The following is a 25,405-nucleotide window of genomic DNA, read 5'->3' as shown; positions in this document are numbered from 1 at the left end:
TCGAATGTGTTGCAAGCTTCACAATAGTGTGTCTTTATACTCCAAGAAAAGGTCACTGGAGCAGCTTTCTCCAGCCTAATGCTCTGCAGATGTTTTAGGCTACAACTCCTTGTCAGTCCCAACCAGCATAGTCAATGGCTGGGAATGATACGAGTTAGAATTCAAAATGTCTGGAGGGCAACAAGTTTGGGAAGAGAGACTGTCTTTGGCACAAGGAGACCATTGCAAAGCTTTCTCAGAGGTGCTTTCCTTTCACAGCACAAAAGGAGTCCTACCTGCTGCATGCCGTGCAAAGCTTGTTGGAGGAGCTTTAATTGCTGGTCTTTGCTTGGGTCTTCATCTCGGTCCGGTTTGCCCTGCTCTTGCTTCAAGAGATCCACCTCATTCCTGTAGGCATCAAGCTGACATCGCAAGCTGTCATTTTCTTCCTTCAGAGCTTCTGTCTGAGATATTAAAGCTGGGAGGGAGGCACAGAAAGAGAAAATAGGATGATGGACTCATTGGTTGTCCTTGGGAGTAGTTTCACCTTTATTGTTCCCCACCTGTACCATGGGTATATATTTTCTAGAATGACGACTTCTACATAAATGCTTAATTCCTTAATAACTGTGCGCTGGATATGTTTGTGTTGTACATGTGCCCATCTGTGCCTGGGCTCACCTGCTTGAGCTACTTGCTCTTCTTGTTTTTTGGCTGGGACACAGCTGTAGCATGGACTGTGTTAGACTGATCTGCGGGACGCATGACACCATAGGTGCTTCCTGGAAAGAGACTAGTAAGCACATGCAACTGATGTACACCAGAGGAGCAAATCATTTTCCTTGGCCCCAGCCCCTGTATTAATTGGTGCCTCTGGCAGGGTCTTTGTGGAGCTTGCTTAGTGTATTTTTAGATTGGACATTAGAATCTGAATCTGCAGGAATGCAAACATATTGTATAGGCAGATCATCCCAGAATGTGCAGTCAAGGGATACAGGATGCAAATTGTGTTTGTTTGTTGTTGATTGCATTCCTTCATCACTTATTACAAAAAAGGGTTCAAAGTGACTTACAATTATAAAAACAGACATGATACAGAATTTAATATACACCAAAAAAAGTTAAAACAACATTAATTGACAAAAAGTGCTCATCCTGCAATAACACAAAAAGGACAAATCCTACCCACCCTTCTTAAAAGATGAACACCAATATAGGCTTGGGTATCACCATACCCTATTACCCCAATTAAGAGCTGAACGCCTAGGTGAACAGAAAAGCCTTTGCTTGGAGCCTAAATGATGGTGCCAGGTGAATCCCTGAGAACAGCGTTCCACAATCAGGGAGCCACCACTGAAAAAGCCTGTCCTTATATTGCCACCCTCTGGCACCTCCTTTGGAGAGGGCACTCAAAGGGCACAGATGATGGATGCTCCAATGACTATAGCTGGAAGAACTTGGGGCCCTGGTTAAAAAAAATATAAGTAGAACACACATGCCTGAATGTTGCTCATCCCTGAATTAGAATACTCTGGCTACATTTTTAATACTGTGGAAGTGATATAGATACCTGACTCTTCCATCTCTTTGGTGTCTGGTGGCTCTGTGTCATCGTCAGACATCTCCATCTCCTCTTCTCGTCGGATGCCCATCAGCTCATCATTCTGAATGTTACGGATTTCCTAGGATTTAAAGAGCATAAAAAAGAGATGCTACTGATTACACCACATGCTGGTGCACAGTTAAGAACCTGCAGGAAGTACAAGATGAATCGGAAGGGAGAAGTCTAGTGATTCTGTGTTACGCGTAACTGCCCAAAGTGTAACACCACCAGCCAAGCTCCCAATGTGCACAGCTAATTTGATATGATTCTTTCACGGGTTTTTAGAAAAAAAATAGTATGGAATTCTAATGAGCTCCTACTCTCTGCGATAAATACAGCAGCTTATATAGCACGTTCAACAAAATGCTTCATGTTTCTCGTCCATTCTTTTATCATCAAACAAACCTTATGTTTCCTTATTCTTTATATGTATGGCTGAGGCAAGATGTAAACCAAGGCCTCCCCAGTCAAACCCTTGAGCTCCTGGAACACCAGATCTTAGCAACAGCCAGGCCCTAAGGTAGAAGTAGCCTGTCTGAAAAGTTGTTGGTTTGGAAGGAGGAACAAAACTAAGAGGCCTGGTTCTGCATCTTTTGCCTGTTCCATGGACTAGTCTGCAAAATCCCACTGACCTTCAGCATCCTCTGTAGATGCCAATAGTGGAGGGCCCCATTTATAGTCTTGCAAGGGGGTTACAGTGAGTAATAGCCCAGAATACAGGGAAAATCCACACAGCAGCTAAGTAGAAATGGTGGTTAAACTAATGGAATGGCTTGCTCCAGGGGCATCTGAGACTCATAGGAAACTACCTTATGCTAAGTTTGTCTTATCTACTATGGACTACCCAGCAGCTGTCCAGGACATCAGATGGAAGACTCATTCCCATCATTTTGCTACCTGATCTTTCCAACTGGAGATGCCCAGGATTGAACCTGGGACCTTGACATGCAAAACAGGTGACTTACCACTCAGCTATGGTCCCTTTCTACCCGGTGCTTCCAGTGCCTTTGGTGATATTCTGGCCAAGCTCTCAAAATGTTGTAAACTACCATTTCAGTCCCTGTCTTTCTGATAGTCTTTCACTTAATACCTCAATTCCTGTAGCATCCCACAGCTCAAGATCACTTGAGGCCCTTGAGAAACCTACCTGTAAATATGGAACATAGGAATCTGCCATATACAGAGTCAGACAGGGGACATTCTCAACCTGACCTGGAGCTGCTGGGGACTGAATCTGGAACGTTCTGCATGTAAAGTAGATCCTCTACCATTGAGCTATGGGCCTCCTCTATGGCATGATAAAAGTGTAGAAGAAAATTCATATACCCTTTGAGATCAGCAGTAGTGGCCAGAACACCTGGCAGGCTGGAAGCAGGATTTACCATCATTGCCACTCTTCAGCAGCTCCGCTTTGCTGCTTCCGGTGCCTTCATGGTGGAGAGATGAGGACCCAGCTGCAAACCATCTAGCCTGGGGAGAAGACCCTGCCCTACCCCACAAGAACCCAAACTGTTATTTACGCTGGGCTGCTGCAGCCCTTGGAATGTAACAAGACTAGCAGGGTGTGGGTTAGCCATTTCTTTACAGTTCATTTTGAAATTGCTTTTGTATTTGATTGTTTGATTGTACCATTTTATTGCATCATTGCATTTGATGCACTGACATTCTTCCATTTTCATTTGTTTGATACGTTTTGTAATTATGTTTTTTATAACACTGTATTTTGATAATTGACTGTTTTATTGTGGGCTATTTTGGGCCTGGTCCACCATGGGAAAGTGGCAGATAAACTGAACTAAATTCAGAACTAAACTGTGGATTATTGTGGGTGGTCTCTGCCCCCCAGCAACACAGCTTTTTCCATGTGATCCCCGAAAGCCAAGCCAACCTGTCAGATGTCTGAACATATTGCCTCTTCAGTTTGTACACGATGGATCAAAAACTGGATCTGATTTTCATGAGATTTCCATTAAGATGAAGACAGGCAACACCACTAGATATGGTGGTATATGTTATTCAGGAGTGTGTGTACATTACTTTTGTGCTATCTGAATATGCTTTACATAGGGAATATATATACCCTACAATGCGTTTTAGTCTCTTTTTAGCCTACTGTTGTTTTTAATTTTTTTAAAAAATGTCTTTAATTACTTGTTTTTAACTGTTTTTATTGATGATTTTAATGTTTTTTATAAACCACTTAGAGTTTTCTCATGATCAAGCGGTATATAAATTTTGTTAAATAAATAAAATAGTCATGATGGTGGACAAATGCAACCTTGGAACATAGTAATCTGCCTCATACCACTGACACATCTAGAGCAATATTGTCTACACCAGGGATGGCTGAACCTTTTCAGGCTGAGGGCCACACTGATCTATAGTCAACCCTCTTAGGACCAAAGTATAAAAAGCAGGTCTGGCCAATTTTTATTTCTTAAAAAACAAGGACAAATTTTGAACATCACAAAAACTTTTTGGCATCACAGAATTACAGTGGATGATCCATGGAAGTCGTCAGTAAATTTTTTTAAATGAAATAAAAATACATTTTTTAAAAAGATTGACACATGTTGGTGCCCCCACTCCCAAAAGCCTTTCGGCATCACAGTGGGGTGCCTATGGGAGCAGTCAGTAAAACACATTTAAAAATTAAATGTACAAATCTGTTGCAGGTCTGGGGCTCTGGAGGGGCTGGGTCCAGCCCATGGGCCACGTGTTAGCCACCTCTGGTCCACACTAACTGTCAGTGGCCCTGCAGGGTTTCAGGTGGGGGTCTTTGCCGCGTGCTCTTACCACTGAGCTACAGCAGTTTCTCAAAAGGAGGGGGAGGAGCAGAGCCCAATCTAGTAACATTCACATAAACTAGAAATTTAGGAGGAGGGCTGCAGACCCCTCTTAAGTCTACATTTTCACCTCTTATTACCTCCTCTCTTGATGAAGACAGACCACGACTGAAAAGCGCTTAACTGAAATAACTGGAATAATGTTAAACTGAAATAACTGGCCATGTAATTGTAGCTCCTGAAGAACTCTCCACTGACATGTCCCTTCTCAACCACTAATAGCAATATCTGAGGTGCAGTGGGCGAGGTATGCATGACAGATCTTTCTTGCTCTCCTGAGACAGGCCCGTCTGGCCCCATCCCTTCTGGCTTCCTGCCACACTGCAAAAGCATGGCTTTTTCATAGAGCATTTGGCAGACAGACAGCAACAACACAGCATATTGCTATTTGGGCCGATTCTGTCGTCCTTTTTGTTGCATGTCGAGTTGCTTTCAATGCTGCCATCCGTTAACCATTTGCAGGTCTTTTTTAGGAAAACAGAAAGGCACGATAGCATTGTTTTTTGCAAACAGAAATAAATTAAAAGGGTTTTGGTACAAGCGTGCCAATTCCTCTGCGGGCAGAACAGGATCTAAATTTCATTTCATGACATCCTGCATTATTCTATACTCTATTCCAGTTATGAAACTACCAATAATATTGTGCAAAAAAATACTTGCCGTATGTTCTGGATCACAATTACTTACCTGAGGCTGCCACAAACTGCAAGGAACCTCATTGTATTTGTTTACTGTTTGGAAAACTAGCTTCCTGAGAATGACACATGCCCAGCTGCTTCTCCCCCCCCCCCAACAATTTATCACTATGTGATTCAGAAAGATAATGAGTGCACTATGGGTTGTATTTAACTGACTTTTACCCAGAGTAGACCCATTGAAATTAATGGACCCAAGTTAGTCACGGTCATTAATTTCAATAGGTCTATTCCGAGTAAATGTTAGCGGAATATAACCTTATGAAAGCACAAGCACTACTCTTGAATGGGGCCAGACATAAAGGAATCTTTGTTTAAAACTGCCCTTCCATATCAATATTGGTTACGGCCTATTTTAGCACAAAGGTGTATCATAGTCTTTTATGGACCCCTAAATCATTATCATTATAGCCTTGGTGTAAAGCGTGATGTTGAACCTGTGGCCCTCTGGATGTTGTTGGATTACAACTCCCACCATTTCTGGCCATTGGCTATGCTGGCTGGGGCTGATGGGAGTTGCAGGCCAACAACATGGGGGGGGGCACAGGTTTCTACTGAAGAGGAATGCAACTTTCATGTCTCTCATGTTCTCAGTTCCATATGCCTGACAAGCGAGTGCATGACTGAAAGTTTCTAAATGTTCTTTGGAACAGGGCTGTCCATCTTTAGCTTTTCCTAAAGCCTTAGAAAACCCAGACTCTTTATAGTGCTACAAGACTCCCTCACTTAGGAGCTTCCTTCAAATTATGCCTGGCACATTCAATATTTCTGCTGTGGGCTTCGGTAGCAGGCAGTTTGCACTGCTGCCTGGAAATCAGAGCTAGAATTAACTTGATAGGTCAAAGAGTCAAACCCCTTGCAACAGCAGAACTTCTTTAAACCATACAGTACCTGACAGCGGTTCTTCTGGTCTCCTCGAATGTGAAGGGAGAAAAGACCTCCATGGAAGGAGATTCCACACTCCTTTGTTCAACTGCTATTACAGCTAAAGCATAATTATTACTGGGGAACCCAGCCTCTGCTGCAACGTGAACCTGGCACAACAGCTCTTTTCTCCGTGGTGGCTATGCCACGTGCACCGTCTGTAGACTTGTTGCAACCACACAGCAAGTTCCAGCGCTACCACATCTTTGCAGCCACTGAACCTAAAAAAAAGCCCTGCTGGATCAGGTGAAAGGCTCATCTAATCCAACACTGTTTCCACAGTGGCCAATCAGAAGCTGATGGGAAGCCCACAAGCAGGACACTCTCCCACTCATGTTCCAAAACAGCTGGCATTCAGATGACTAGAGGTTACAGATGATGGCCTACCTCCCATGGCTACAGGTACCGTGCAGGAAGATTTATAATGTGTCTCCAAGCACCCGAATCCACCCCACTACTGGAGGGAGCAAAGTTGCTATCTTCAGGTCATGGGTATAATGTTGCTGAAAAGTGCATTTACATCCATTGCCAAGGTGCTTCATTTGTGACCCACTATTATTGCAAGCTACTTCTCAATAGTGCTCTTCAGCGGCTGTTCGTTTCCTCCCCTCAACTTCCTTGTGCTGTAATTTCTTATGAACTTAGCTCCATGTGCATTGCTACTTACCTGCCAGGGCAAGGCTGGAAAAACCCACCCCTGTACAAGCAAGCCTATAGGCCAAAAGGAGCTAACAAAAAAGTAATAGAAGGTACCAACCTCAGCTTGCTTGCACCATACGGTGATGTTCTTACGTTGTGCTTTCGTGAAATGGTCCCAAGCCTTTTGTTTGGATGCAGAATGGTACACAGCCACTATCTGCTCGACTGCAGTTTCAAAATCAGCAGGAAGAACCAGGCCACCATATCATCCAGAGAGGGCAAGAGAAAGGAGTAAGAGAGCGGGATCAGGCAGGTGGTCCACTGATTCTTTTTCTTACGATGCTTTACTGGGGGGAAGGGCCACAGCGGAGATACTGCTCAGGATGAAGCTAGAGTCACAGAGATCAAAGCAGCACAAGAGGCAAGCTCTGTTGGTTTGTGGGTCCAATCAGGTAGAAGCGAAGGTCAGAGTAAGCTGTCTTGAGGAGGAGGAGGGCAACACTAAAGTGTTAGAAAAGCACTCCAAAAAGGAGTTTCTCTAGAAACTCAAGAGGAAGAAAGACACTCAAATAAAAAGAAGCAGATGTTGTTTCGCCAGAGAGAGAAAGAGAGAGAGAGGTGGTTTTTTTACTTCACAAACACAGGGTCATCATCAGAGCTGTGTGTATTCCGTAAGACTTCAACTGCAAATTGGTCCTGGACCCAGAATTCTGAGCACTGGAAATCTTCCCTTTGATTTTAAAATTAAGTTTATAATCCTTAATACCACTATATAGACAGGCTTGAAAGTAAGTAGGCAAAGCTTACAAAAAGAAGCCAAAAGGAAATGGAATGTGACTTCCAGTGGACCTTCAATACCACCAATGAGCTGGTTCACATGTAACACTAAGACAAACTGAGGTTTAGTGTAGGCTCCCAGAGGGATCACAGCCGCTTTATTCTTCCTCTGGTCATGATGCTGTGCTGCTCTGAGCTAAACCATGGTCTCATGGTTTGTCTCACTCCAGGTTTGTTCTTGGGTTCACAGCTCATGGTTTGTCTGCAGTGAGACAAACCACAAACTTGGGTTGAGACAACATGTTAAACCAAACCATGGCTGAGCTCAGAGCAGTGCGGCAGGAAGAGGATCAGGGAAGGAGCACAGCAGCCATGATTTCCTCTGCAAGAAGACTCACACTCAAATTCATGCTAAGCCATGGTCTGCCTTAGCTTTATGTACAAGTCAGCTCTATGAATAATTATTCAAAAATCAGCACATGTACTTATTTGCACATGTACATGAAAAGTTACAACACACAACTTTTCTTGGAACGTTATTTTATTTTTAAACACCAGAATACACACAGCCCTGGTGATGATGTAGGAAGTATGATATACTGCCCCACACTTTGTAAAGTAATACAGGCCCTTTCCCAAAACAGGTTATCCTTCCCTGCAAATTTCTAGCCAAAAGATTTAGATGACAGAGATCAGTTTCCTACCCACAGCTGCTTAGACAGGCTCTTGAATTGCTCTTGCCCTAGTGAAAGATTGACAAATGCCAACATCATGAACAGATTAAAGTGTGAGACTTTGTTGTCCCCCCACCCACCCACCCTTACCTCCTACTCCTCGAGTTACTACTTACTCTGCAATGTGTACTGTGCCTCCTTCTGGACTCCAGGGCCAATATTTGTTTTAACGCTAACAAAAATAAAACGATTCAAAACAAAAACTAAGCAGACTGTAGACAACTTCAGAATCCTCTTGGTACACCTCAGGAGACTGAAGGCTGCACTGCCCTGTCATCCATAACAAGATGACCTTAAAATTAGATCATCAAGACCAGGAGTTTGCCGAGATGTTGATACTCCCAGCTGTGAGGCACTGCAGTGTTGCTGTCTGTCTGCTAAGGACGTTCCTGGTTAGTTACTCAGTTCCAGAGAATGAAGGAGAAAAAGCTCTGCAGGACATTTAATAGGAATATAATCTCCTGCTTAGAGATTGATTCTGGCGAGCAATGCAAAGCGCTCTCAGGGTTCATAAAGGGCATCAAATATTCTGTACATAGAGTTTAAAGTGGGGGAAAAGGGGAAAATGCAGCAATATTACATTACCTTGAAGGCTTAAATCTCCTATTTAGTAAGACGACCTGTAGCTCCTCAAATGGACAGGAAGAGGAGGGTTTTGGTTATAAACCTACCTTTGTTGCATAAGCCTCTTAGCAATCACCAAAAGTACAAGGCTGCTATTAACACAGGAGCAATCTGCAAGAAGGAACATCACTAAGGCAAAAAATACCTCCCTCACCCACCTCGGAGCGTGAGCAAAAATTAAGAAGACACTTCAACAAATATTGAGAACTTCAGCTGCTGCAGAAATTGCTGGCCTGTTTCCTGAAGGGGTGGGTTTGCTGTAAGCACATCTGCTAAGGCTCACTATTAGCCTTCAAGCATAAGAACTAAACAGCCTGGTACCTACAAACCTTACAGACCCTTCCTTATGTCCCATTACAATGTTTACGATCATCCAGGAGTTTTGGGGGGGTATATTTGTGTTTTCTGACTGTCTCTTTTTCCAGAGATCCTTCAAAATGAGAGTCTGATCGTTTTTTAAAAGCTTTGTAACACTTTATTTGCAGCGATCATTAATGGCCTGGTAAGATTGGGTTAATTTAAAATTAGTTTTGGTATATAGCATTTATATGTTAAATGGGTTATCTTTTTCTTTTTTTAAAAATTGGCTGTTTTTTTCTGACATTTTATACTAGTGCAATAAGGTGGGTGAGTTAGAAATGAATAAGAAATAAACCCAAATACGTTTCTTAAAACAAGGAGCACATGTTCCAGATCTGTGTTTCTCTCTTGTTCAGTCTTCCATCAGGAAAAAAGGAAACAGGAATGGTACATTTTCATCAAGCAAGACTTTGATTTCCTGCTTACAAGCCCTGTACACTTACACTGAGCAAGAATCCCTGAGAGTGCAAACTTGAACTTCTCCTTCGCTTCCTCCATTTCCTTTTCGTGGGATGCTTTTTCATTTATAAGACAGCGGATGTGGCTGTTGACTGACTGGATCATGGAGTAAAAGCTGTTTGCTGTCTGTCTGTTCACTTCCCCACGCTCTATCCAGGTCAGCAACGTCTGCACCGCTTCCAAAAACTTGGAATCATCTGGCCCGAGAAAGAATTACTGTTCAGATGCAAAGCACTGATGCATTTTGTGAGCACAGTTATTTAAATCATCCATCCCTGTGCGATATTTTAAAAATACAAAAACATAAGGCTCATCTCTCATGGGTCTATGTGAAATGGTCCACCCAAGAAGGCAAAACTCTAAAAGGATATAGAGGAGAAGGTCAACCCTACGCCTACACAAGGAGGACCATAGCACAGTTAAGATAAGAACATAAAGACGACCCTGCTGATCAGGATCCTGTCAGCATCCTGTTCTCACAGTGACCAACCAGATGCTTATAACAGGCCCGCAAGCCGGACCTGAGTGCAAGAGCACTTTCCCCTCCTGCAGTTTCCAGCAACTGTTGTTAAGAAACATACTGCCTCCAACAGTGGAAGTAGAACATAACCATCAGGGTCAGTTAAAAGGGTCAGGTGATGAGAAAGATCTTTCTCCATCCAAGACCCTAGACAGCCACTGCAAGTCAGAGCAGACAGCACTGGGTGAGACAAACAACCAGTCTGACCTGGTATATGGCAGCCTCTTACCACTGCCCTCACATAATAGCCTGCCAGTTTAGGGCTTTCCTCTGCAGCCCCAAGTACCTTTTAGCTTCTCAGCAACAATACTGCATTCATAATATGAATAGTGGACAACAGGGGGTGGGGAGGGAGGATGGAACTGTTTTTCCACCATCCTCCTGCGATGGCGCTCCTCTCGGGCCAGCATCCGCTGCTTGCATTCCCACTCGTAGAGGTCGTCCCGGGCTTGAGCGAAATCCACATGTAGGCGCCCCGTGTCCTTTTTATCATTGCTGGAGCCCAGCCTGATGCGATAACCTGACAAATATAGTTACAGAAATAATCTTAAGCAGTTATCCTGTGATTTGACTCAACCTCTACCTCCCACTTGCAACGTGTGTGTGTGTGTGTGTCTGTCTGCTCAGTCTCCATCACTGCCAGAAACTCCTATTGGAGGAAACATGAGTAGCTACAACTCAGCCTTAACAATATTCATGTTCAAACTGGATACACAAATGAACATTCTGTGCTCTGCATGCTCTGTTACATACATCAATTTGCTTGGTTTATCAATGATTGCATTACAACTATGCTGCAGCCCAGCTACACAGCCCCAAAAACACTTTATGTAAATTCTCTAAACAAATATTGCAATTACAATTTCAAAGTTGTCAAAGAGCACACAGTAAGCTTGGCAGGAAGGGTCAGGTGAAAGGTTGCTGCTGTTCCTGTTAAGCTGGTGAAGCCTGGCCAGATCCCTCTGATAACAAGGGAAGATGGCTCTCATAGGGAACCATCACACTGCCCAGATTAGAAACCCATTAAGTTAGACACCTCCTAGATTCTAGAACGAAAACTAGCCTCCAAAGTCCTCCAAAGAAGCTAGGTCCATAGCTCAGTGGTAGAGCATCTGCCTTGCATGCAGAAGATCCCAGATTCAATCTCCAGGTATGGCTGGAAGAGGCTCCTGCCTGAAACCCTTAACAGTTGCTTCCAGTCAGTGTAGACGATACTGAGTTAGATGGACCAATTGTCTGATTCAGTGTAAGGCTGCTTCCTATGCTCTTATGCTATGTAGGCTTTGGATAGTTGTAAAAGGCTGGTAAGTTTCAACAATCAGGTGTTTTCAACACTATAAAGAAGACTTTAGGCAGACATTTTGAATTCTTCTTCCTGGGGATTCGTTGCTTGTTGCACTAGAAATCTCCCCCTCTTGATGATCTGGTCAATTCACAAGAGAGGAGTTCCTTACTGTTGTTTGAAACAGTACATTAAAAACATTCACTAATATATTTTCGCTCTTAGGAATTTTGAAGCTGGGCATTTTTCCATTTATATTAGTCAAATTTATCAAATTTATTCACAGTTCACTGTGTCACCACTGCATGCTACTGTGAAGTTAAAAGGCTCCTTAGTGAAATAATTGAATTGGGGAGAATTGACTACAATTGGGAAAAAGCACAACTGACACAACTGCACGTGGCCTGTGCAACTCTACAGAAATATTTATTTATTTATTTGATTTATGTCCCGCCCTTCCTCCCACCAGGAGCCCTTATCTCTGAGTCCAAAGCATAGACAAGCAATACCATACCAGACAGATATATAGCCTTGTCCACCATATATTCCTCAGCAAAACGGATATGGCAGAAATGCTTTTTACTCTTCCGAAGGGCTAAGATCTCTCCGCACTGCCCAAAAATCTCCACAATGGTCTCTTCGGTTGCATTTTCCGGCAGTCCTCCAACAAATACCGTCTTGCATCCTGGAGGTCTTTCCCTTGTAGCGGGAGGAAGGAGATCTAAGAACAGCAAGGAATATGATACATAAGCTTGCCACAAGCAAAAGACATCTGGAATTCATCTACAATCTGACAACAAGTGCTGTGCCTTCATGTGTAAGTGTCAGAAAGCTTGGCTAATCTGCCCTGCCAGCCAAGGTTATATCCTGCCTGCCTCAAAATGTCAAAAACCAAGATCTTTCCAGCCCGGGGTATTTCCCAAAGCAGAAAAGAGACTTCTTTTTATTTGGTGACAGCTCTCTGCTAGATGTCTACTAAAGATAAACTACATAAACAGTGCACAACCAAAGGCAAACACCTGACACCACTGGACATAATACCATCAGCTTTATAAATAAGGTTATAAAGTTGACTTGGGTGCTTTTCATTATTGCTTACTGATTAGCAGCCTGCTGCAACAGCTATGCAAAACAAAGGTTTCCATTTGGAAAATGACTTCTACATTCTTTCGTTCCAATCCATAGTCAAGAACGTTAAACAATCAGCACTGCTAGCAGTATATTCCCCTTCAGGACGTTGAAAGGCTAACACATTTTTTTAAAAAAAGATTTGTAAGTGTAGTTTAATTATTCTCATTTCTATAGCTCCCTCTCCCAATTGCTCTCTAAACTTTAGAATATTGTAAGAGAGAGGGTTCAGACAGAAAGTGGTAGAGACACATTACCAAGCACACTAGTTTTGGGAAGTTATTCATTTGCTTTCCTTCATCAAGTAATGTTCTAGCTCAGGCATGGAAAACCTGTAGCCCTCCAGATGTTGTTACTCTAACCTCCATTTATCCCTGTCCACCAGTAACATCTGGAGGACCCTTGGTTCCCCACTCCTGTTCTAGACTGCTGCTTTAACTATTAAGTAACCACAGTCAGCAAGGAGCATAGCATGGGTGGGACTGACATGACCTTCTTCCTTAAGGACATAAAGGAACTTGAGGCTGCCACTGCTTCCATGGAGGTAGTTCTGACCACCTTTATGTTCTAAGAGCTATTCTGGCTTGGTTAGACTACCAAAACAAAGGTCCTGACAGGAAAATTCCAGAGGAAAGCTTCCTCTTCACTCCATGATCAACAGAAGGCCCTTTCCTGTTCAGTCCCCAGACTCGTTCATCAGATGTCACTCTCAGCCCTCTGATCCCAGTTCAACTACAAGGATTATGGTAAGGATTACTTGGGTTAGGTGGGAAGAGCGTGCAACTTTTGCAGTGAATGATCTCCTTAACTACTGGTGGTGGCGGCACTATCTCCAAGCCAGGTATCATGGGACTGATTGGCGGGATCCCTGTCATCATTCCAAGGGCAGCGTCAAAGTCTGAAAGAGAGAGACCAACAAGCTATTTCAGATGCAAGGGCACAAGCACTCTAATTGGGATTCCAAGCAGATTATCCATTTGTAAAATCAAAACTTCAGGGGCCTGGGGATGCCAAAGGCAAAGAGTCTGGAGAACTGCAGCTATTTGACAGACCACATAATCCCCCCAAAAGCCCATTCTTATGCTTGGGAGGCTAAGGGTGAGGACAGATAGTATTAAAAGAAAGAGAGCCCATAACATGTCCCTCTGCTGCAAGATCAGCATGACTTCCTTTTGCTTTGCAACTGAAATAACCACCATGCATACTAGCAAACTGAATGCTGGCTCACGTATCAGCGTTGCTTCTTCCACCCTAGGTTGTCTTTTTTTATTTTTAGAAGTGCGGCATGAATGTTCATGCATACATCCATTCATCTGTTCAGTTTTTTTAAAAAGGAAACTTTTTAAAGTGCATAACTGCTCCAAGGACAGGGAGGAGGTGTTTCTTTGTAGTATCACAGGGAATCAACCAATCAACACAATCACAGCTCTAAAAGTTGCAGAACTTATTTGATTTTTCCTTAGTTCAACCCCACAGAGTAAAAGGTATGCATGGAATGCTCCTTTAGGAAGCTTGGCCCCAATAATTATTGGCCCCAATAACTGGTAGTAGAACAGGGAGTGGAGACCCTGTGGCCCATCAGATGTTGATGGACTCCCAACTCCCATCAGCCCCAGCCAGCATGCCAACATCTGGAAGGCCCCAGGTTCCCCATCCTTGCAGTAGAGAGAAAGGGGCCCCAAAGGATTATGGCATCCCTCTGCCTCACCATCCTTTGAGACTCATTCCTCAGATGTCATATAAAAAGAACCTGAAAAGATGTTACATGCTGCATCCTCTAATTTGGCCCTACTGGTGCCTACACATCCATGGACTGAAGTGCCCCCAAATTGGGTAAGATTCTCCAATGAATCCTGAGGCCTCTGTGGAAGCCCAATATATTTATGTTTATAAATTGCCAACTTGGCTCACTTGAATAAGGAGTTGCAAAAGGGTTACACATTTGATTTCTTGGCTACGAGTATGAAGAATCCTACTTCACATGGAGGGACAGAGGAAACCAAACTCCCATAGGACTTTAAACTGGCCCGCTTCTCAGCATTGGATGATAAATTAAATTAGGACTGTACAGTACTTTGCACATTCAAAGTACTTCATAGATCAGAAGCACCCTGACTGAAAATCCTTTCCCATGGTAACAGCTGAGTAGATAGTAAGCATAACAGAAATACCAATGTTAAGCTGAATTGCTACCTAATCTACTGTTCCGGCCCAACGGGTGGCTGTACCACACAAAGTTGCTTGTGCATGAACAGTTCTAGAAACAACTCAAGCAAGTAAGCCAAGCCATGAGTTGCAAAGAAGACAAGGGAAAAAATCACCACCACCACCTTAAACTCTGTGCAATATTTCAAAGAGATAGTATGGGGTTTAGATAACATAGGACATTGCCCAATACTGAATCAGACCAATGATCCATCTCGCTCAGTATTGTCTACACTGACTGGCAGTGGCTCTCCAGGGTTTCAGGCAGGAGCCTCTCCCAGCCCTACCTGGAGATGCCAGGGATAACTGGTCAGTTGTACTCCCTCTGAAAAAGCCAGTCCATAGTCTGGGGGTGCTTCTAGATCCATATTTGTTGCTAGAGGCCCAGGTGACCTCAGTGGCTAGGAGTGCCTTTTACCACCTTTGGCTGGTAAGACAACTGCCGCTGTTTCTGGACCAGGATAGCCTGACCACTGTTGTCCATGCACTAGTAACCTCCAGGCTGGATTACTGTAATGCACTGTATGTGGAGCTGCCCTTGAGGTTGGTCTGGAAGCTGCAGCTGGTGCAAAATGCAGCAATGAGACTGCTCACTGGGGTAGGGTATTACCAACATGTCACCCCGCTACTGAAAGAATTGCACTGGCTACCTATTAGCTAACGGGCTAAGTTCCTCGTTTTGGTGTATAAAGCCCTATACAGCTTGGGACCAGGATACCTGAAAGATTATCTTACCCCTTATATACCCAGCTGATCACTGCGCTCTGCAGGTGATTGCCTCCTGCAGATACCATCTCATCAGGTCTGTTCGGCACAACATAGGAAGTGAACCTGTAGAATAGTGGTACCTACCCTTTGGAATTCCCTCCCCTTCAATATTAGACAGGCACTATCTCTGTTATCTTTTTGGCGCCTACTGGCTGGAGGACCAGATTTTTATCTCCCCTATCCCTCGTGGGCCAAGTTTAACAGGGGCGGAGCAAGACAATGCTCAGCTGATTGACAGGTCTTTCAAAGTCCCTTTTAAAGCACTATTTGGCAGAGCGCTTTGAATAGGGTTTTGCAGGCACTGCCAATCAGCTGATCAGTGGTGTCTGCAAAAAACCCTTTTGGCTGATCCAGGGTTTTACTTGCCCCATACTTAACATCATGTATGACAGCAGGTGGGTGTGTCTTGCCTGAAATGGCCTTGCTGGCCAAATGGGGAGGCCTAGCAGGTCTATTCAGACCCACAGGCTGGAGGTTCCCCAATCCCCACCCCGTTTTAGGGCATAGATCCCAGTTCTCTGAGCGTTTACTCCCCTCAACACTCCGCTGGAACAATTAAACACAGCATACTTGCATTGGCGATACCAAACCAAGAGCACAACCTACCAGGCAAAAGAGGATCTCCTGTTATTCCCATCGATGCCATCCCCAAGTTATTCATTGCAGTGGCCCATGCTGTTGGGTCAGACATGCCCAAATCCATAGGAGGAGACTCAAGACTCAGATTTGGGATGGTCTCTGTAGAAGGGATGATGATTGCCAAACGTGTTAACAAATTACTTTTTTTTTTTTGGTTAGCAACACCACTTACAACAGGATTTTTTTCTTCTTGTTAGTGGTAAAAACTGGAAGAGAAAGAGAGAGAGACGCCAAAGGCACCTCTCCAGTGAAAGGACGCCCTACATCTCTCCATAAATGATAGGGGTAAACTCCAAAGACAGAATACAATGCACAAACACTCCCCTGAAAGACAAACTATTTGACACAAAACACATTTGTCTGTGCCCCCTCTTCCCCACCCACCCATCAACCAAGGTTTTGCTCTTTCCAAAATAAGAGATCTATTCATAAAGACACAGGCCTTAAAATAGACCCATGCTAGCACTTATGTGGGCCCAGCCTGATTCTCTGATGGCAGGCCCATAACTCCTAAAAAAAAAACTAGGCCACAATCCAGAACAGAGCACATGTGTTATTTTTTTGCCCAAGGGCATGTGGCAAAATCCTGCTACCAAACTCCTGAACTGATTTTCAAACTTGTCCCCCGTCCGCCCCAAGCGTAGAAAGTAGAGCAAGAGATTTAGTGCAAAGGCAGCTTAGAGTGGAAAGGACACACACACAAAACTCAGCACATACTCCACAAGGCCATCTCAGCTCTCATGACAAGTACTAATAGTTGAAATTTGTTTGTTTCATTATATATTTATAACCCACCCTTTCATCAAGAGGCTCTTCACCTCAAGGTCACAACGGGACAATACACAATAAGCAAAACTAAAACGGAGTCAGTTAAAACAGTCAATATTATATAAAAAAATCTCTCATCTATCACAGCGCAAGCCCTATATTGCCCTTGAAAAGCCTGCCAAGTGGATGGTCTCCAGCTGGCGCCAGAAGATAAAAGTCGCTGCCAGCCAAACCTCGGGGGAAAGAGACTGTTCCACGGCCAGAGCGCTACTGCCAAGACACCCCCCCCCCGCAGGACATAAATCCCCTTACCTCATTAAGCAATTGTATTACCAAGAAAGCCTCCCCAACCATTCTCAAAGCTTGATCAGGGCAAAAGGGTAAAGGTTTGATGGGGAAAGCTGCTTCTAGGAAATCTCACCACCAGTCATAAAGAAAGTTCACCAGCACAATCACCTTCTCTGATTGAAAAAATTCCTTGTCCCCGCCTCTTAGACTTGTGATTGCTCTTTTCTAGCACAACAGCAGAGGGAAAGCACTGGGGATGGATTGCTCAGGAGCTCCCTTGCACATCTCATCAGATCAGTTTCTACTGGAGCAGGAGTGCTTCATATTTTCTGACCCATTCCTTTAATAGCCAGAAGAACCTGTAAATCGATTACCTCCCACCATTAATGAACATTGGCTATGCTGGCTGTGACTGATGGGAGTTGGAACCCAACAATATCTGGCCACAGGTTCCCTGTACAATGCTCCCTTTTGGAGGGGAGGGTCCTCAGGAATAAGCATGTTTTTGCTTCATGTAGTATCTTAGCACCATCGTCAATCCCAATGTGCAGCATGGGACTCTACTTCCTTTTCAGATGGATATGGTGTTTTCATCAGGATTCTTTTGATTATCACAAATCACGAAAATGAGAAGTGCCCCACATCTTCTCATGTAACTGCTATACATTAAATGAAGTCTATACTGAGCTAAAGCAGATTGGTATATGAACATACAAACTATCAAGTTTCACATACAGAGCTGTTCCTCTGACAAAAGGAGTTGCCTAGCTAATGAAATCCTGTGAAATCAAGGCATATTCCTATATCAACCAATGTTGGCTCAATAAAATATACCCTTTCCTCTAGTTTCTGTCTCCTTTTTCACACCCATTTTCAATGGCACTGAGGGAGTTTTCTGAATGAATAACAAGCATTTTGCTTTTGCCACTGCATAACAACCAGACCAACAAAAATAAACCCCCAAAACAGATTCATCCTGATTCAAGCATGTACACAGCTGTGACTTGCTGACTTCTGGCTATCAGGTGACAAATAACAGAAATCCCAGAACTCAGGGCCCCTGTCATGGAATGAGCTAGAATAACAAGATGTATTCCATACAGAGAAAGAGCCACGGTCTACTTAGGTCCTCTCATGGAGCTACATAGTGCAAAATCATAAAAACAATTTACAACATAAGATAAAAAAGAATTAAATTATCCAACGTAACACTGTAGATAAAAACAGCAACAGTTAAAATTATAGACTAACAATCTTATTCAATTAAAAGCTACTTAGGATAGCCATGTGTTTAAGGTCTGCTTGAACACAACCAGAGCGGGAGGAAGGCAAACATCCTGAGGGAGGAGGTTCCACAATGATGGGGCCACCACTGAAATGATCTCATTTCTGGTTCCTGCCAACTTGATGAAGCTTAATGGCAGACATGCTAATAGGGCCACTGCAGCCAGTCTCAGGGCCTGGAGGGGTTCATACAAAATATAGGCAGTCATTCAGATATCCTGGTCCCAAACCATTTCGGTTTTAAAAGATAACCACCAGCACTTTATTTGGGCCTGAAAACACACTGGTAAATAGCCTAGCCCAGCCTTTCCCAACCGGTGTGCCTCCAGATGTTGTTGGACCACAACTCCCATCAGCCTCAGCCAATGGCTGAGGCTGATGGGAGTTGTGGTCCAACAACATCTGGAGGCACACCGGTTGGGAAAGGCTGGTCTAGCCAGTGCAGAATTGGTGTTATATGCTCCAGTCGCTTGGCCCCCAAAAGCAACTGGGGGCTCCATTCTATACCAGCCAAAGCTTCTGAACAGTTTTCAAAAGCATGATAAAGTAGCATCACTGGGACATAACCAGGACATGAATTACTGAGGCCAGCTCCACTTTCTCCAGATAGAGTTGCACCTGGCTAATCAGCCAAAATGGATAAAAAGGTGATTCTGGAAACAGACTCCATCTTCACCTCCAAAGAAAGTGCCAAATCCAGGAGAATCCCCAGACTGCATGGCTAATCCTTCAAGGAGGGGAGGGGGGAATGCAACCCCATGTAACACTGGGCATATACCTCCATTCAGGTCAGCACATTTCCTACCTACAGTACCTCTGTCTTATCCAAATTAAGCTTCAACTTGCTTGGCCTCATCCGCCCCCCAAACTGTCTCCAGACACCTGTTCAGACTTTCCACAGCCTCCCTAGGACTAGCAGATGGAAATGAGAAGCAGAGCTGTGCATCATCCACACACCGATGACAATTTAGCCCAGGTGTGGGGAACCGTCAGATGTTGTTGAACTACAACTCCCATGAGCCCCAGCAAGAATGACCAATGGTTAGGGATGATGGGCATTGTAGTTCAGCAACATATGGAGGGCCAAAGGTTCCCCACACGTGCTTTAGCCCAAACTTCCCAAAGACTTCTCCCAGCAGTTTCATGTCTTGTCCTTCATTATTGGATGAGTTTCAGTTGGTGCAGCTTGAGGAAGTGGACAAGGTGCTTGGAATGGTGCGTGCGACCACGTCTGTGCTGGATCCTTGTCCACCTTGGCTAGTGAAGGCTAGTAGGACTGGTACCACCGGCTGGGCTAAGGAAGTGATAAATGCCTCCTTGAGTGAGGGAGTAGTCCCTAGTAGCCTCAAGGAGGCAGTAGTAAGACCTCTTTTAAAGAAACCTTCCTTAGACCCAGATGACCTGAACAACTATAGACCGGTGGCGAATGTCCCCTTTTTGGGCAAGGTTCTGGAGCGGGTGGTTGCCGGTCAGCTCCAGGCGCTCTTGGATGAGACCGATTATCTGGATCCGTTTCAATCTGGTTTTAGGCCTGGTTTTGGCACTGAAACAGCCTTGGTCGCCCTGTACGATGACCTTTGTCGGGAGAGGGACAGAGGGAGTGTGACTCTGTTGATTCTCCTTGATCTCTCAGCGGCGTTTGATACCATCGACCATGGTATCCTTCTGGGGAGACTCGCGGAGTGGGGAGTTGGAGGCACTGCTTGGCAGTGGTTCCGCTCCTACTTGGCGGATCGTCACCAGAAGGTAGTGCTTGGGGAACATTGCTCGACACCTTGGACTCTCCATTGTGGAGTCCCTCAGGGGTCGGTTTTGTCCCCCATGCTTTTTAACATCTACATGCAGCCTCTGGGTGCCGTCATCAGGAGTTTTGGAGTGCGTTGCCACCAGTACGCTGATGACAAGCAGCTCTATTTCTCCTTTTCATCCTCTACAGGTGAGTCTGTGGATGTGCTGAACCACTGCCTGACCGTGATAATGGACTGGATGAGAGCTAATAAACTGAGACTCAATCCAGACAAGACTGAGACACTGTTGGTGAATGCCTTCCCTGTTCAGATGGTGGATGTTTACCCTGTTCTAGATGGGGTTACACTCCCCTTGAAGGAACAGGTTCGTAGTCTGGGGGTGCTTTTCGATCCTTCCTTGTCTCTTGAGGCGCAAGTGGCCTCGGTGGCAAGGAATGCGTTCTACCACCTTCGGTTGGTAGCCCAGCTACGCCCCTATCTTGACAGGGATGACCTCGCCTCAGTTGTTCATGCTCTGGTAACTTCTAGGTTGGATTACTGTAATGCGCTCTACATTGGGCTGCCCCTGAAGACAGTTCGGAAACTTCAGCTAGTGCAAAATGCAGCAGCCAGACTGCTGACACGGACCAGCCGGTCAGCACATATAACACCTGTTCTGGCCCATTTGCACTGGCTACCCATCTGTTTCCGAGCCAGATTCAAGGTGCTGGTCATGACCTATAAAGCCTTACACGGCGTGGGACCGCAATATCTTGTGGAACGCCTCTCCCACTATGAACCTACCCGGTCACTTCGCTCAGCAGCTAAGGCCCTCCTCCGGGTACCAACACGTCAGGAAGCCCGGAGGACAGTTACACGATCTAGGGCCTTTTCTGTAGTGGCCCCTGAATTGTGGAATAGCCTCCCCGAAGAAATACGCCTGGCGCCTACGCTGCTATCTTTTCGGCGCCAGGTTAAGACCTGGCTATGCTCCCAGGCATTTTAATGTGTTTACTTTTATATTTCTGTGGTTTCTGTTTGTGTTTATTATTGTTCGGCTGTTTTTATTATGATATTTTGTATTTTAATCTTTTGTACACCGCCCAGAGAGCTATTCGCTATGGGCGGTTTAAAAATGGAACAAATAAATAAATAAATAAATAAAAAGAGAGAAAGACAAGAGAGGCAGAAGCAGCCATGGAGCAGCAGCACCTTTGGGGCCTGTCCTGTTATGTTTCTTGAGTCCCCCATTTATAGTTAAAACCAGAGCTGTGGAGTCAGTATGCCAAACCTTTGACTCCGACTCCAACTCCTCTATTTTTCTACTGTCCGACTCCGACTGCACCCAAAATTGCTTCTGACTCCACAGCCCTGGAAAGCGCTGTAAATGTCTTTTTAAACTGGAAGCTCTCGTAGGAGCATTTTTATCGCTGCCTGAATATGCGCTGATCTTGGCATCACAGCATTTGTCTTCATCTGGGTCCTGTGTCATACACTGACACACAAAATGTTTTCCATCTTGAGTTATGGTGAAATGCTCAACTACAGCTGACTTCATGGGAAGCTTCTTTGACATTTTGAATTTATATTTTTTTTAAATTGTCAATCAAAATTTATTTTGAAGCTGGAGTCGGTACATTTCTACCGACTCTGACTCCACCCAAAATTGCTTCCGACTCCGACTCCACGACTCCGACTCCACCGCCCTGGTTAAAACATCTCCCAGGCACAAAACACAGTTTGCTACTCCACATACACACCCCTTGGCTTACCTGTAGGCATATTTATCCTCTTCCGTTTCTGGCTTGCCTCACTTCCATTTTCAGCAGGGCTGTCCCTGCTGTTGAGTGGCAGGGGCTTGCTGTTGCCAGGGTCAAAGGGCATGTGGTTAAGTCCTGAGAAAGACAGAACAAGGAAGAATTCATCAGGGATCACCACTGATGCTTTCTGAGTGTCAAACAAAACCCAGATACTCAAGTGAAAGCCAAGTGGTTTCTGACTGGAGCCTCAGAGACAGAAAGCCCTTAAGTAATACAAAAAACACAGCACCATTTGCCTCCTGATATTCCCCAAGGAAAGAGGTTGGCAACAAGCAGCCCCCAGAACAAACACTGCAGGGATTTTTTCCCCTTCTCTAATTGCCAACCCTCTTCTCCCTGCTTGAGGGAATGAGGAAGAGGTGATATGAAGAGTTCTGTGAAAGCAGAAAGTTCACATACTCCCTAATAAATCTAAATTGGTCCAATAACCATAAAAGCTAATTCACCTACGTTTTAACGAAGCATTTCTGTATACCACTGAGTGCAAAAACTGATGGTAACTTTATAATTTGAAGGGCATTTGCTAAAAGGAGGTATAGTTAGATTGTACTCTGCTGTACAGGGCCCAGCAGGTTTTTCAAAGCCAGAAATAATAATCATAACAAACAGGAATGTAATAATCGATAGCCACTGATGCCCCCAGTGCTGAATACCTTCTTACAGGGCTAAGGGAAAAAATCCTTGAGACACAAGCTTCAGACGTTTGGCTGCAATTTAACCTGGGTACCTAGCACAAACCAATTATGACAGCAGATACAGCACACAAATGCTGAAACAGTCTAGCATTGGAATGCCTCAAAAGCTCAAGAAAAGCTACACTGAGCAGAATATCTTGACTGAAGTCCTCACCTAAGTGGCTTGTCACACAGGAAGAACCTTGAGAAGTGAGCCATTTGTGAAAGAGTCTTTTTGAAGCAAACATCAGAATGAGCAGCTATGGAGGAATTCTCCTGTCCTGTTGCATCTCACGCAAACTTGCCTCTTGACGAAAGAAATTTATTTCATGGTGCTAGGTGTTAAACCCTATGCTAATCCCAAAGCCCCAGTGAGAAGAGCAGCAACGAGTCTCAGCCATCACTGGGATGGTTGGAGAGTCTTGGGGCACTTCAGAATGATAAACATTTATGGTAAGAGCATTCACTACATAGCCTGGTTTACATTTCCTGCACCTTGAACCAAGGTTGCAGTAGTGATGGTCTTCTCACTTGCCAATGTACTGGGACAGACATGACAGAAAACTCTGAACTGGGAATACATAAAGTAAATTTATAGACTTGCATTGTAAAACCAGCAAGCCTCTCCAATTATATATATATATCAAGCCTGCACAATTTGCAATCTACTGAGCCAAACATAGGTTCAACAATTCTCCTCTTTTCGCCTGGGTCCAAAAAAATTGTGGTGTGTGTGTGTGTTTGTCAAGCCACAAAATAAAAGACATTGGGGCTTGGTAGGTCCCATGAATAGGCCTGGTATATACTAATAAGCAATACTTGCTTGCACACAGAAGTGCTGTTACCACACCTCTCAATTTTATTTTATTATTTATTATTATATTTATACCCACCTTTCTTCCAAGATGCTCAAAGTAGCATACATGGTTCTTCCTCCTCTCCATTTTATCCTCACAACAACGCTGTGAGGTGGATTGGCCTGAGAGATTGTGTCTGGCCCAAAGTCACCCAGCAAGCTTCGTGGCTTAGTGGGGATTTGAACGTTGCTCTCTCAGGTCCTAGTCCAACTTCCTAAGCACTGTACGATGCTGGCTCCACAGTAAAAAAGAGACAGGACAGTAGACACAAAGTAGGGGATGTGTACATTTCCTCAAATACAAAGGATAGCAAAGTAAAAAAGTATGGCACTAGCTTTTGTGGACTTGTCTGATGAGACTCTACTTCATGAAAGCTTATGCTGTAATAAATGTGTTCAGACTTTAAGGTACAAGAAGACATAGTCATTTTTGATGCAACAGATTAACATCCCTAAGCTCTGGTAGCTATGACAAAAAAGGGGAAAGATCATGGGAATCAGGGAATGATTCCCGCATACTAGCTACAGAGAGAACAAACAATGCATGCATGAGTAGCTGCTGCAGATTTATTTGGGATGCCGAAGTCCAGGGAATGCCACTTGATTCGGCTCACCTGGAAGAAAAGGTGGAAAGCTGGAAGAACCAGGGCCAAGAGGAGAGAGCTAGGGTCCCTTCCCAGATAAAAGGATTGCACCCAGTTCATCCAATGTGAACATACACGTGCTAACTTACGCTTCTCCCATTTCTCTATGCCAGACTGATCTTGTAAGATCCTGAGTGCATTCCCCAGCCTAACTTCACCAAGGGCAAGAGAAGTTAATTAAGGATCATCCGTTGCAGTGTTGGTTCTAGGGATGCTTTTAAAAAAAAGATTCTTTGTGAATTTCTATATGAACTGACCTGATCTGGACCTCTTGGACTAACATGCAAATCAGAATGTCTTTATCTCTTGAGCTTTGCCCTTCTTTCAAAAATGTCTTTGCAAAATTTAAACAAACACTGCATCAACATGTGTTTAAAAATGTGAATATGTTCAGAAATGTGTATTTTGAGAGAAAATAATTCAGAAATATTATTTCAAATGCGATCTCCCTCTCCCCAGCACTTTTTTTTTAAAATCGCATATTAATAAAGAAAAGGGACAGAATAGATGTAAGTGACAGGGAACAGAAATAGCCAGATCTGTTCAACTCTGTTTCCCTTGCAGAGATGGTCCCCTTGCAAATTATTTATTTATATAGCACCATCTATCTGCACACCGCTTTACAGACTAGAAATGACAGGGCCCTGCCCAGGGGAGTTTACAATTTATAATCTGAAAAAGGAAACAGAGGGAGGGACTTGGGAGTACCGTAAACATGAGGGAAAGGTGGGTTCATTTGAGTCACATATACTAAGATTTAACTTCAGTAGGCATGGGGAATAAGGGGTTAACTAAACAGCAAAAAGCAGTAAGAGAAAATACTACGTTAACTTGAAATGGTGACAGAGAATCTTGTGCTATTGTTACAACACCAACAACTAAAACCAATCTTGAAGTATTTACATGTATGTGGCTGTTGTAAGCCAAGGCCAAGAACCAAGATGAAATAATGGTCCAACTCAATTCAGTTGGCCTTAATCATCATAAAGTGATTTTGGGAACTCTGATGCAGCTCAGGATGATATATTTGTAGTTGGAGGAGTTCACAACACAGCCAAAGCTTTAGGAACCATCTGTTCAAATTCTCTAGTGGTCCAAGCAGCAAATGAAAAGAATGCAAAGTGCGCGGAATACGATTGCTGGACTTGAAGCCCCTGATCTG

The 25,405-nt window shown here is 44.1% G+C and overlaps 1 protein-coding gene across 6 annotated transcripts in view; it reads right to left on the bottom strand.

The window, feature by feature from the left end:
* Nucleotides 1-25,405, bottom strand: part of ENOX2 (ecto-NOX disulfide-thiol exchanger 2) — a 47,542-nt gene that overhangs the window by 6,093 nt on the left and 16,044 nt on the right. For 5 of the 6 annotated variants that reach the window (XM_061598268.1, XM_061598270.1, XM_061598271.1 and 2 more), the window contains 9 exons: nucleotides 22,022-22,144; nucleotides 16,150-16,281; nucleotides 13,328-13,468; nucleotides 11,957-12,163; nucleotides 10,447-10,680; nucleotides 9,625-9,837; nucleotides 6,805-6,911; nucleotides 1,550-1,661; nucleotides 276-457 (listed from right to left, as the gene is read on the bottom strand). In XM_061598268.1, the coding sequence (XP_061454252.1) occupies nucleotides 276-457; nucleotides 1,550-1,661; nucleotides 6,805-6,911; nucleotides 9,625-9,837; nucleotides 10,447-10,680; nucleotides 11,957-12,163; nucleotides 13,328-13,468; nucleotides 16,150-16,281; nucleotides 22,022-22,144 (1,451 nt within the window). The remainder of the gene's footprint in view (nucleotides 1-275; nucleotides 458-1,549; nucleotides 1,662-6,804; nucleotides 6,912-9,624; nucleotides 9,838-10,446; nucleotides 10,681-11,956; nucleotides 12,164-13,327; nucleotides 13,469-16,149; nucleotides 16,282-22,021; nucleotides 22,145-25,405) is intronic. The other variant, XM_061598273.1, reaches the window with a different exon arrangement.

Source organism: Rhineura floridana, chromosome 16 (genome assembly GCF_030035675.1).
Source record: "Rhineura floridana isolate rRhiFlo1 chromosome 16, rRhiFlo1.hap2, whole genome shotgun sequence".
Lineage (NCBI taxonomy): Eukaryota > Metazoa > Chordata > Lepidosauria > Squamata > Rhineuridae > Rhineura > Rhineura floridana.
The sequence above is the reverse complement of the archived record's forward strand: the minus strand, read 5'-3'. Positions and strand labels throughout refer to the sequence as shown.